This window comes from Gracilinanus agilis, chromosome 4 (assembly GCF_016433145.1).
Source record: "Gracilinanus agilis isolate LMUSP501 chromosome 4, AgileGrace, whole genome shotgun sequence".
NCBI lineage: Eukaryota > Metazoa > Chordata > Mammalia > Didelphimorphia > Didelphidae > Gracilinanus > Gracilinanus agilis.
The window spans coordinates 24072264-24085897 of record NC_058133.1 but is presented as its reverse complement, the minus strand read 5'-3'; the positions used below and the strand labels follow the sequence as shown (position 1 = coordinate 24085897).

Below are 13634 nucleotides of genomic sequence, written 5' to 3'. Positions count from 1 at the left end.
GTGCTGGGGTCGCGCCGGCCCCCCAGAGAAGTCGGCCGGAGCCAGGCCGCCCCGGCAGGCCGACGGCGGCTCCGGGGAGGATGGGGAGCGTCTCCCTGAGGGAAACGGCCCCCGCGTCGAGCCCCTTCAGCCAGAGCGGCCAGAGGCCCGCGAGGCGTGAGGTGCCCACGCCGTGCAAGGCACTGATGGCCGGCTGGCTCCAGCCTCGGGGGCCTGGGCACGGCCGCGGTGGGCTCTGGGGAAGGATCCGTTTCCCTGGGGCCGGGGGGGGCCTTCATTCAATGCTGCCTGGGTGAGACGGGGCTCGGGAGGATGGCGGGAGGGAGGCGCCCCCAGAAGGAGCTCCGGCCGTCAGGCGCTCCCCACTTTCCCAGAGGCCACCGGGCACGTGCGGGGCGGCTCCTGCGGGCCCCTGCCCGAGCCCCCTCTGGTCGGGAGCCCCCCGGGGCGTTGCGTGGGTCTGCGCGGGGCGGGAGGAGGAGGCGGATCCTTCTCGTCTGCAGAGAAAGGCGATTGCGAAGAAGGCGGACGGGTGGGCAGAGCAGCGGAGCCTGGCCGGGCAGGGGGAGGCCGGGGGGTGCCGGGCCCCGGCGGGGTCGGGGGACGGGAAGGCTCAGTGGCGGGCGGCCTTACAGATCTTATCAAACACCTCGGGGAAGGCGTCCTTGCAGTTCAGCTCCTTCCGAAGCCTGTGGTACAGCGAGCCGTCAAACATCTCCCAGAACTCCTCCCGGTTCATGTAGCAGTCGGCGTACAGCATCTGGAACCTGGAGGGGCGGCGGGACGCGCTCAGAGCGCTGCGCTAACCTGGGGACGGGGGCTGAGCACGCTCGGAGGTGAGTGACTTGCCCAGGGTCTCACGCCACCGAGTGTCTGAGGCTGGATTTGAACTTGGGCCTTCCTGACTCTCCACTGAGCCACCCGCTGGAGTCTATCAGAGTGGGATGATCTATTCTGGAGCTTCTGCCCTTCTCCTTCCCTCCCCAGGAGTATCGCCCAGCACGGCCACGTCTGAGCAGGCACCCCCCACCCGGGACGTCTCTGGCCCAGGCTCCTGACCCCTCGGCCCACTCACCCGTGCACACTTCGGACAAACTTCTCCATCTGCCTCATGCAAGACCTGGCTTCGAAGTGCTTCACCCGTGGCTCTCCGTAGGCCCCGATGTCCACGTAGAGCTCTGTCTCATCCCCCTTGGGGTGGACCATGCCTGGCTGACTGGGCAAGATGAATGGGCACAGCCAGATGGGATAGACCTGCAGAGGAGAGGAGGGAAGGCCCAGGGTTACCCACAAGGACTACCTGTTCCTGCCTGGCCAGGGAGGGGTTCTGGTCCCGCTGAGCCCGCTGTCTGTTCAGCCTGATCCTCTCGTGGTTCTTCTCCTACCTAATGGATCTCCCCTGCTGGCTCAGCCCCTCATTCAGGAAGGAGCATTACCCGTGGAGCCCCCCAAGACTCTCTCTTGGTCCCCCTTCTTCCTCTCTACTATCTCATTTGGTGACCTCGTCAGCAGCCACGGATTCTACAACCATCTCTGAGAGACGATCCTCAGATTCGCCTCTGCTGAGCTCTGGTCTTGCATCCTCAATTGAACACGACGGCCTCGGCATTTAAACTCAGTTGTCCAGAGAGGAATGTGTGATCTTTCCCTGGACCACTGCAGAGGGCAGCACCATCCTCCCAGGCACCCAGACTCCCACCGGGCCTTGTCCTCAGCTCCTCCCATCCCCTCAGGCCTCCTACCCAATCTGTGGCCTAGCCTGTCCATTCTGGCTCTGCGCAGTGTCTCTCCTATATGGCCCCTTCTGTCCTCTGACCCTGCCATCACCTTGGGGTGACAGACTCAGCTCAATGGCACAGCGAGACTTTGGTAACAGCCCGACAGGAGGGCTCTCAACTTCGAGTCTCTCCTTTCTGGGCCATCCTCTACTCCAACTGTCAAAGTGATCTTTCTAAAGGTCCTTGCTGGCCAAGTTATCTCCTTACTCAACAAACTCCAGGGGCTTCTCTTCGACTCCAGGATCTAACATAAATGGTCTGGGGTTCAAAGCCCTGCACAGCCTGACCCTTTCCTATTCTTTATTCTACAACCTCCTCTCTGCAATCCCATGGCCCTTCCCTCACTATCACCTGATCCTGGACAGCATCTTCTCTGGCTGTGGCCCATGCCTGGAATGTTCTCCCTCCTCATCCTCCCTTCTTGGCTTTCTTCAAGTCTGAGCGAAGATCCCCCCCCCCCCCCCCGCCATTTCAGGGAACCATCTCTTGATCACCTTCAATTTATCCTGTACATCTCTTATTCATACATAGTTGCGTTTAGTTGCCGTTTCCACCATTAGAATTTGAGCTCTGCAAGAGCAAGCGCTTTCTTTGCCTTTCTTTGCAGGCACAGTGATAAACCTTGGCACACAGCCCCTGGCACACACTAGGGACTTAGTCACTGCTTGCTGCCTGACTGCCTGTGTGACTTTAGACAAGCAAATTAACCTTTCTGGGTTTTCTCAGTTCTAAAATGAATATTTTGAGCTAGATGACCTCAGAGGTCACTTCTAGGGGTAGCTCCAGGACCCTGTACCCAATGACATTGGATTTCTGGAAAATTCAAGCCAGAACACATGAAGTGCTGGATCAGTGGATGGAGAAGCCCCTGGGGTAAGCACCTGGCATTGGCAGGAGCCACTGCCCCAGCTTCTCTCTATCTCAGCTTCCTGCTCTGTAAGATCCCTGTCTTGACCTGGCCTCCCTGGGATGCTGGGGAGTTCCAGGCACTGGTGTAATCAGAACTGACAGTCATGGACAATTCCCTATGCTCCAGGGCACACAGGCCTACCAGGGGGTTGAGAGCAAATGTTGTCAGGGGTACAGCTTACATGGAGATCGTTGTGGAAGGTCTGAATGGCGCTCTCCAGCACCTTCATGGGGACCAACATGTCTTGTACCACATGATGCTGTTCATACAATTTGCGCAGGGTCTCGCCTTGAGTCAGCTTTAACAGGGAGATCTTGGGAGGTACCAGCCAGCCAAAGAGGTAACGGAAGATGGGATTGTTGCCGAAGGGGATGATGTCCTGAAACGGGGAAAAAGGGTGGGGTTGGGGGACCTTCAGAACTGGGAGGGACCCCAAGGGTAATCCAGTCTGCCCTCCCACAGGGTAAAGGCATTCCTGGGATACCATCCCGGAGCAGAGGAGATTGAGTCAGTGTGCAAAAGACATAGGGGATGGGAGTTGGTTATCCACCATCATTCCCAAACTGCACCTCCTAATTATGAGGCGGTCTTCATCATACTAACTCTCCAAGTTCTTTTTTTTAAACTCTTACCTTCTGTCTTAGAATCAATACTGGGTATTGGTTCCAAGGCAGAAGAGCAATAAGGGCAAGTTAAGTGTCTTGCCCAGGGTCACATGGCTAGGAAGTGTCTGAGGCCAGATTTGAACCCAGAACCTCCCATCTCTGGGCCTGGCTCTCAATCCTCTGAGCCACCCCACTACCCCCAACTCTCCAACTTCTGCTTAGAGGCCCTGGCTCTAAGCTAGAGATGCACCCAATAAACTTACTTCACCTTGATAAGGTCTTTTGTTCACCAAGAAAAGCATCCCTAGTTCCTAACAATTGTTCTAGGGTCTAGCAGTTTCTGATACACAGAAATAATATTAATAAATGTATAATGATCAAAAGATAGTTCCTTCGACTGGTTTTCATATGGTGTGGTCCCTTCTCATATCAACATTTCTCCCCAAACATGGTGTCTTTCTATCTATATGACCTGGGCAAATCACTTAATGGGTCTAGCCCATACAGTTCTTCTGTGTTGGAACTGATATTCAGCATCCATTCTAATACAACAGGAGTTTCAAAGACAAAACAAAATACATGGTGCGTTCTGGTGGACACGATGCATCATGTACAATTTGCCCAGACACAATGAGTGTGCTAACAGAATAGGATCATGATTCCTTTTGGGTTGCTCAGCCCCTGAGGTCTCCTGAAACTCCGTGTTATTTTCCCCACTCAAAAACTTCCCTGGGGGGCAGCTGGGATTGAGAGCCAGGCCTAGAGATGGGAGGTCCTGGGTTCAAATCCAGCCTCAGACACTTCCCAGCTGTGTGACCCTGGGCAAGTCACTTGACCCCCATTGCCCACCCTTACCACTCTTCCACCTAGGAGCCAATCCATAGAAGTTAAGGGTTTAAAAAAGCAACAACAACAAAAAAAACTTCCCTGGTCATGAGTCCCCATCCTGCATCTATTCTGCAATTGACTTTTTGAGCCTTAGTGCTGGACTTCATATTGACTGATCCTCAATACATAAATTCCATCCATCATTCCAGTCTGTTGAGGTAGCTCTCAGACCACGGCTAATCCCTGGCCATCTGTCTGCTCAAAGAGAATTCTACAGGGCCGTCCCCAAAGTCTGGATGCAGCTTGAAGCTATGAAAGATTAAAGCCTCCTCCTAAGGCGAGAACCCCAAGACAATGATGAATCAATTCTAGAATCCCGCCTCTCGACAAGTGGGGAAAATGGCTCTTTAATGAAGATGGGGAAGCCAGGGGGAATGGGGGAATCTGCTCCATGGGCCCGACCTCACCTGGAGTTCCCAGAAGATGCTACGGGTGTGGCGGTGGTAATAGTGTCGCAAGGGGATGTACTCCAGCCCTTTCTGGTCCTTCTTCAGGTATTCCTCCACGTGCTTGAAGAACCAGGGCTTGTAGTAGTCACCAATTCTGTTCAACTAAAGGGAGTGACAGACGTGAGGACCTGGGAAGGGACCTGCAGGCGCCTGGGGTTGGGGTGGGGGAATGTGAATAACGGGACCAGCCGACCTTGTGTGCTTGGGGCTCTGATCACCGCAGAGCGGCCAGGAGCCTGGTGCACAGCGGGGTCTAGCCCTGGCTTCTCTGTCACTTCAGGCCAAGTCCCAGTCTGTCTCTGGGCTTGTTCTGGCCACAAAATGAGGGCAAAGTTGGAGTAGATCATCTTTTAGCTGGGTTCTATCAAGGTGTCCCAAGATCACTCCCTGCCCTAAAGCCCCTCCCCCTGGCCTTCCCTGTCCTCAGGCCCCTCCCCCGGCTCTCCCTGTTCTCAGGCCCCTCCTCCTCTTGACACGCCCTACTCTAGGCCCCTCCCAGCTCTGTCTCTTCTGCCATTCTCTGAGCCACGGTTCCCTTTCTGGTCTCAGTTTCTCAGACCGCTGGTGAGGGGGAGGGAGCGGAGGCAGGCTCTGCCGGGTCTCCAGCGTCCCCTGCAGTAGGGGCGAGGCTGGCTGGTCCTCTGCTAGCTTCTCAAACGTGCCAGCTGACCTGCATTTAGCCAGCATGGCGGGCCACAGGCCAGAGGCCAGAGCGGGACCCTTCTCGGGGCCCTGAGGGGGGAGCCCCGTCGTGCGGCACCCACGGGGGACAAAGGGCCTGAGTGCAGCCTGGCTGCAGCGGGGGAGGGGGTGCCCGGCGATGCCTCCCTCTGGCTCTGCCGCCCGCTCACAGGCGATCCCAGCTCGGCCTTCTCCCGGGGACGTCCTGGACGGTGAGGGCTGCACCCCACTCAGCAGAGCTCCCGAGCCCTGAAAACCCCAACATGCAGCGCCCGGAGCCTTGCGGGACGGCCTCTTGGACGGGGAACGAGATTCCATACGGAGAGAGGGACGGACGGACGGATGGACGGAGGGCCCAGCGAGAGGACGCAGGACACGTGATACCCGACACACAACCCGGACGGACACTGGACGATCATCACGACCAAGGAAGGTCTCCAAAGAGCCTCCCTGGATGTGGGATGTGCCGAGCTCCCGGCCCGGCTCGGCCGCTTCTCTCCAAGTTTCCCGTCAGACCGGAGTGAGACCCGGCGGCCTTCGGAGCCCCGAGGACCTCCCTGCCTCCTCACTCCCGGCTCCTGCTTCCCCGGAGAACCCCTCCGGCCCCTCCAGAGCTCACGGGCGTGCTGGGTGCTGGAGGCCAGCCTGGCTCTGCCTTTCCTGGCGTTCAGGGCTCGGCACGATGCTCAGAGTAAAGAATCAGCACGTGCTCACGGGGGGGCTGAGCCCGCCATGACCTCCTCCTCCCGACGAGCCTCGAGCTCGGAGTCCGACAGCAGCCTTTTCTGCCAGGTCGTGCGGACGCCCCGCGCCTCCGGCCGCCTGGCACAGCCCCCCAACGGCTCTTTTTAGAAGAGAATTTCTGGGGCCTGCGAGGGCGCGGGGCGAGCGGGGGAGGCTCTGACCTCTGCTCATGCCCAGGGACTCAGGACCGCCCGCCTCCCCGTTCCCTTTCTGAGGCCTCCATGAGACCGGCTTGTCCTGTCAGCACCGGCCTGGCCTCCTCCCCCTCGCCCGGGCCCTGGGCGGCACCCAGAGGGGGTGGCAGTGAGCCACCGCTTGGAAGGCGACCAGCCTGCCTGGATGTTCTTTTGTCCAAAGGCCTGAGCCTCGTGAGGTCCGGCCTGCTGCAGAGGGGCCGGGCCAAGAGGCCGCTCTCCTCTGGGCTCCCCCCACGTGGCCGTCCTGAGCCGTCCCTGCTGCGGGCCGTCTCTGACCTCGTGAGGTCGGGGCTGCCAAACCTGGGCCGGCCGAGGACGGAGAACAAAGCCCAGAACCGCCCCCTGGGCCCGGGGGAGCCGCTGCCTGCCCTGCCCGCTGACCCCGGCCTTCCCGGGCACTGACACGCCGCTGCCCGTCTGCTAGCACGTCCCAGCCGGCCGCTGCCAGACGCCAAGTCAGTGGCAGAGAAGGCCGGCTTGTTTGTCTCCCGGGTCCGAGGGGAGGCCGGCGGGGCAGGGCCGGAGAGGGGGCCCAACAAGGATGGAGCTACCCCTTACCCCCCATGCTGCAGGAGCCGCTCCCCTCCCCCCCTCCAGCTTCCACTTCCTCTCCTCTGCTGCTCAAACACCTTCCGCAGCTCCCTGCTCCCTAGCAGCCCACGGCACTGTTATTCCCATTCAAGAGATGAGGAAACTGAGACCATGAACTAGTCCTGACCACACACGGGATGAGGCAACGGCCTCAACATGCCTGATGGCATAAGGCCAGCACGCCCAGGAAGGAGCACGCCAAGAAGGCAGGACTCACACCCGGAACTCTTCCTCTAAATCAACTTCTCTGCCTGGCATTCAAGGCCCTTTAAAATCAAGTAGCAGCCCATCCTCTCCCTCTGGGCTTAACCAGAACCAGAATAGCAGATGATATAGAGCTGATGCCCCCCCCTTCCTCTTTCAGGCCTGCCTCCTCCAGGCAGCCCTCCCATAGTCCCCCGGACCAGAGAGCTCTCCTTCACGCGGACCTCTTGCCCCTCGCGCCCTGCACTTGGCACATATTTTCTCGGTTAGACCCAGGCTTTTCCCGGGTGTTTCTTTGCTACTTCTTCCAGCTCGGGAGCCTCCTTCCCCAGAGCCAGCCAACCTAGGCCGGTTCTCTGGTGCAGGCCACACGGGCTCACATCCCGGCTCCACTCGCCACTGGCTGTGTGACCTTGGGCAAGTCCCTTAACTTGCAGAGGCCTCGTTTCCTCCTTTGCAGAATGAGAGCCCCCTCGGCAGACCCTGCGCTCTGCTCGGACCACAGGCCGCCCCCAGGACAGGGAACACCTCGCTCTGCTCTTCCCCAGACCGGCTGCATGTTGGAGCCAGGAGGGCCTCCCACCCGGGAGGAGAGGGGAGGTGCAGGGGCTCAGGGGAAGGTCACTGACCGCCCGAGCGCCCTGTCCAGGCCCCGCGTCCTCCTCTGGACGGCGCCGCACATGATAATGTCTCGGCAGCTCCCCGACCGGAGGAGGGAAGGCCGGGCTCGGAGCCTCTGGCCTCCCCCCGCCACAAAGGCGAGGAAAGCGCGAGGCCGATCCCTGGTTTCATATATGGGGAAACCAAGCGGTCCAGGCATGGCAGTGACTGGCCCAAGGTGTCACGTACAGGGGATGCCCGCGGCCCAGGCCCGGCTAGCAGCCGGTGCCCCAGCGTCCGGCCGAGCTCCTCCCACATCCTGACCGTTTCCTCTCCCCAGGCTGAGCCCCCCCCCCAGCCGAGTCCTGCCCCGCCGTACCTTGCTGGGATCCAGGTCGTCCGTCATGACCCCCGTCATGATGACCGCCTCCTCCAGGGAGTACAGCAGGCCTTCCACGAAGTGGTTCTCCTTCCTCTGGGACTCCTCGGTGAACCTGGCGCAGATCTCCTGGAGGCCGCGCACGGGCTCCAGCCGCAGCTTCACGTACTTCTTGGCGGGGATGATCCGGATCTCAGCGGCGACCAGGAAGCCCAGCGTGCCGCAGGACCAGGGCACGGCGTAGAACAGGTCCGAGTTCTCCGTCTGCGGAGGCCCAGGAGCGCGTGCTGGAGCGCCGACCCCGCGGCAGGGCACACAGCAGGCGCTTAATGGGCGCAGACAGCCTCTGACCCCCCCCACGCCTAGGACGCCCCCCGGCCCGCCCTTACCGGGGTGCATCTCACGAAGCTCCCGTCCGACAGGACCAGCTCGTAGGCCGTGCAGATGTGCTGGAACAGCCCGAAGCGGTGGGACGACGACTCGATGCCGGTGCCCATGATGAGGCCTCCTGCACGCACAGACACGACTCAGGCCCTCGGCCTGCCGCCCCTCGGGCACGTGGGGCCCAGGGAGGCGAGGCCCGGGGAGGCGAGGCCCGGGGAGGCCGAGGCCTGGGGAGGTGAGGCCTGGGGAGACTGAGGTCCGGGGAAGCGAGGCCCGGGGAGGCCGAGGCCTGGGGAGGCCGAGGCCCGGGGAGCTAAAGCCAAAGCTCCAACGGTGAGTCCAGGCTCAGCCCCCTCCATGTCTTCCTCCCCACCCAGGACACCCAAGACCTCCAGCTCTTCCTCTCCTGGGCCGGCCTGGCTCTGACCCTCGGGAGGGCCTCGGAGCCTCTCGACCATCTGGACAACTCCTCTGCGGTAACGGCTTTCCTGTGCCGTCCGGCGCACTTTATTCTCTTTGAAAGCCTGATTGTGAGAAGGGGTCTGAGATGGACAAAACAGTGCTCTGGGCACACCTCATTCAAGAGAGACCCATGAGACAGTGTGAATAAAGGGAAAGATACAGGACTCGAACTCAGAACCTCCCATGACCTCAGTTTCTTCATTTGTCAAATGGGGATGAGAACCCTGCAGGACTGGCTCAGAGGCGAAGCCCAGACAGAAGCCTGGATGGCCCGACCGAGCACCGTCAGTCATGTGACCTGGGAAGCCCCTCCCTCTGCCTCCTTTTCCCCAAATGCTTATCTCTGTGTTGTTGAAGGATAAGCCAATGCAGGGGCTACCATGGGAGAGCCGGGCACGAAGCAGCCAAAGCCCCGCGGCCAGGGGGCGGCGTTCTGACATCCCCTTCCCGCCCAGACACGGGTGCGAAAGTCGGTGTGACACACCCGGGTATGACATCACCGTGTCCGGTGCGCTGAGTGTGTGACGTCACCGTGTCAGTTGCGAGTGTGTGACGTCATCTTGTTATGTGCGCTGAGTGAGTGACATCACTGTGTTATGTGCCCAGAGTGTGTGACGTCACCGTGTCAGTTGCGAGTGTGTGACATCATTGTGTCAGTTGCGAGTGTGTGACGTCACTATATTATGTGCCCTGAGTGTGTGACGTCACCGTGTTATGTGCCCTGAGTGTGTTACGTCACCTTGTTATGTGTGCTGAGGGTGTGATGTCACCGTTTTATGTGCGCTGAGTGTGTGATGTCACGGTGTTATGTGCCCAAAGTGTGTGACATCACCATGTCAGTTGCAAGTGTGTGACGTCACCGTGTCAGGTGCAAGTATGTGATGTCACGATATTATGTGCCTTGAGTGTGTGACATCACCATGTTATGTGCGCTGAGTGTGTGATGTTACCGTGTCAGTTGCGAGTGTGTGATGTCACCATATTATGTGCACTGAGTGTGTGACGTCACCGTGTTATGTGCGCTGAGTGTGTGACATCACCATGTTACATGCGCTGAGTGTGTGACATCACCGTGTTATGTGCCCAAAGTGTGTGACGTCACCGTGTCAGTTGCGAGTGTGTGATGTCACCATATTATGTGCCTTGAGTGTGTGACGTCACCGTGTTAGGTGCGCTGAGTGTGACGTCACCGTGTCAGTTGCAAGTGTGTGACATCACCATATTATGTGCCGAGTGTGTGACGTCACCATGTTATGAGCGCTGAGTGTGTGAACACGTCACCGTGTTAGTTGCGAGTTTGTGACATCACTGTGTCAGTTGCGAGGGTGTGATGTCACCGTGTTATGTGCGCTGAGTGTGTAACGTCACTTTATATGCACTGAGTGTGTGACATCACCGTGTCAGTTGCGAGTGTGTGACATCACCGTGTCAGGTGCAAGTGTGTGATGTCAGCATATTATGTGCCCTGAGTGTGTGACATCACCATGTTATGTGCGCTGCGTGTGTGATGTCACCGTGTTAAGTGCGCTGAGTGTGTGACGTCACTGTGTTATGTGCGCTGAGTGTGTGACATCACCATGTTATGTGCGCTGCGTGTGTGATATCACCGTGTTATGTGCGCTGATTGTGTGACGTCACTGTGTTATGTGCCCAAAGTGTGTGACGTCACCGTGTCAGTTGCGAGTGTGTGACATCACTTTGTCAGTTGGGACTGTGTGACGTCACCATGTCAGGTGCAAGTGTGTGATGTCACCATATTATGTGCCTTGAGTGTGTGACGTCACCGTGTTATGTGCGCTGAGTGTGTGATGTCACCGTGTTATGTGCGCTGAGTGTGTGACGTCACCCTGTCAGTTGCGAGTGTGTGACGTCACCGTGTCAGTTGCAAGTGTGTGACATCACCGTGTCAGTTGCGAGGGTGTGATGTCACCATATTATGTGCCTTGAGTGATTGACGTCACGATGTTATGTGCGCTGAATGTGTGACGTCACTGTGTTATGTGCCCTGGGTGTGTGACGTCACCGTTTTATGTGCGCTGAGTGTGTGATGTCACCGTGTTAGGTGCCCAAAGTGTGTGACATCACCGTGTCAGTTGCGAGTGTGTGACATCACTTTGTCAGTTGCGAGTGTGTGACGTCACCGTGTCAGGTGCAAGTGTGTGATGTCACCATATTATGTGCCTTGAGTGTGTGACGTCACCATGTTATGTGCGCTGAGTGTGTGACGTCACAGTGTTATGTGCGCTGAGTGTGTGATGTCACCGTGTCAGTTGCGAGTGTGTGACGTCACCGTGTCAGGTGCAAGTGTGTGATGTCACCATATTATGTGCCTTGAGTGTGTGACGTCACCGTGTTATGTGCGCTGAGTGTGTGACGTCACTGAGTTATGTGCCCTGAGTGTGTGATGTCACCGTTTTATGTGCGCTGATTGTGTGATGTCACCGTGTTATGTGCCCAAAGTGTGTGACGTCACCGTGTCAGTTGTGAGTGTGTGACATCACTTTGTCAATTGCGACTGTGTGACGTCACCGTGTCAGGTGCAAGTGTGTGATGTCACCATATTATGTGCCTTGAGTGTGTGACATCACCGTGTTATGTGCGCTGAGTGTGTGATGTCACGTTATATGCGCTGAGTGTGTGACATCACCGTGTCAGGTGCAAGAGTGTGACGTCACCATATTATGTGCCCTGAGTGTTTGACGTCACGATGTTATGTGCGCTGAATGTGTGACGTCACCGTGTTATGTGGGCTGAGTGTGACGTCACCGTGTTATGTGCGCATAGTGTTTGACGTCACCTTATATGCACTGAGTGTGTGACATCACCGTGTCAGTGGCACATGTGTAATGTCACCGTGTCAGTTGCGAGTGTATGACATCACCGTGTCAGGTGCAAGTGTGTGACGTCACCCTGTTATGTGCGCTGAGTGTGTGACGTCACCGTGTTATGTGCCCTGAGTGAGTGACGTCACCATATTATGTGCCCTGAGTGTGTGACGTCACCGTGTTATGTGCGCCGAGTGTGTGACATCACCCTGTTATGTGCGCTGAGTGTGTGACGTCACCGTGTTATGTGGCCTGAGTTAGTGACGTCACCGTGTTATGTGCACTGAATGTGTGACATCACCGTGTTATGTGCGCTGAGTGTGTGATGTCACCGTTTTATGTGCGCTGAGTGTGTGATGTCACCGTGTTATGTGCCCAAAGTGTGTGATGTCACCGTGTCAGTTGCGAGTGTGTGACATCACTTTGTCAGTTGCGACTGTGTGACGTCACCGTGTCAGGTGCAAGTGTGTGATGTCACCATATTATGTGCACTGAGTGTGTGACGTCACCGTGTTATGTGTGCTGAGTGTGTGACATCACCATGTTACGTGCGCTGAGTGTGTGACATCACCGTGTTATGTGCGCTGAGCGTGTGATGTCACCGTTTTATGTGTGCTGAGTGTGTGACGTCACCGTGTTATGTGCCCAAAGTGTGTGACGTCACCGTGTCAGTTGCGAGTGTGTGATGTCACCATATTATGTGCCTTGAGTGTGTGACGTCACCGTGTTAGGTGCGCTGAGTGTGTGACGTCACCGTGTCAGTTGCAAGTGTGTGACATCACCATATTATGTGCCGAGTGTGTGACGTCACCATGTTATGAGCGCTGTGTGTGAACACGTCACCGTGTCAGTTGCGAGTTTGTGACATCACCGTGTCAGTTGCGAGGGTGTGATGTCACCGTGTTATGTGCCTTGAGTGTGTGACGTCACCGTGTTATGTGCGCTGAGTGTGTGACGTCACCGTGTTATGTGCGCTGAGTGTGTGACATCACCATTTTATGTGCCCAAAGTGTGTGACGTCACCGTGTTATGTGCGCTGAGTGTGTGACGTCACTGTGTTATGTGCCCAAAGTGTGTGACATCACCATGTTATTTGCACTAAGTGTGTGACGTCACCATGTTATGTGCACTAAGTGTGTGACGTCACCGTGTTATGTGCCCAAAGTGTGTGACGTCACCGTGTTATGTGAGCTGAGTGTGTGACATCACCATGTTATGTGTCCTGAGTGTGTGACGTAACCGTGTTATGTGCCCAAAGTGTGTGATGTCACCCTGTCAGTTGCGAGTGTGTGACATCACCATATTATGTGCCCTGAGTGTGTGACGTCACCGTGTTATGTGCGCTGAGTGTGTGACGTCACCATATTATGTGCCCTGAGTGTGTGACGTCACGATGTTATGTGCGCTGAATGTGTGACGTCACCGTGTTATGTGCGCTGAGTGTGTGACGTCACTGTGTTATGTGAACTGAGTGTGTGACATCACCGTGTTATGTGCCCAAAGTGTGTGATGTCACCGTGTTATGTGCGCTGAGTGTGTGACGTCACCGTGTTATGTGCTCTGAGTGTGTGATGTCACCGTTTTATGTGCGCTGAGTGTGTGATGTCACCGTGTTATGTGCCCAAAGTGTGTGACATCACCGTGTCAGTTGCGAGTGTGTGACATCACTTTGTCAGTTGCGACTGTGTGACGTCACCATGTCAGGTGCAAGTGTGTGACGTCACCATATTATGTGCCTTGAGTGTGTGACGTCACCGTGTTATGTGCGCTGAGTGTGTGATGTCACCGTGTTATGTGAACTGAGAGTGTGATGTCACCCTGTCAGTTGCGAGTGTGTGATGTCACCATGTTATGTGCACTTAGTGTGTGACGTCACCGTGTTATGTGCGCTGAGTGTGTGATGTCACCCTGTGAGTTGCGAGTGTGTGACGTCACCA

General features: G+C 57.1%; 1 protein-coding gene across 1 annotated transcript in view; it reads right to left on the bottom strand.

The window, feature by feature from the left end:
• Positions 1-460: 460 nt before the first annotated feature.
• The window catches only part of DHCR24 (24-dehydrocholesterol reductase), a 17747-nt gene continuing 4573 nt past the window's right edge, over positions 461-13634 (bottom strand). Inside the window, exons 4-9 of the mRNA XM_044674794.1 lie at positions 8416-8534; positions 8027-8290; positions 4589-4732; positions 2870-3067; positions 1076-1254; positions 461-767 (exon numbers count right to left, since the gene is read on the bottom strand). Of these exons, the coding sequence (XP_044530729.1) occupies positions 614-767; positions 1076-1254; positions 2870-3067; positions 4589-4732; positions 8027-8290; positions 8416-8534 (1058 nt within the window). The 3' untranslated portion in view covers positions 461-613. The remainder of the gene's footprint in view (positions 768-1075; positions 1255-2869; positions 3068-4588; positions 4733-8026; positions 8291-8415; positions 8535-13634) is intronic.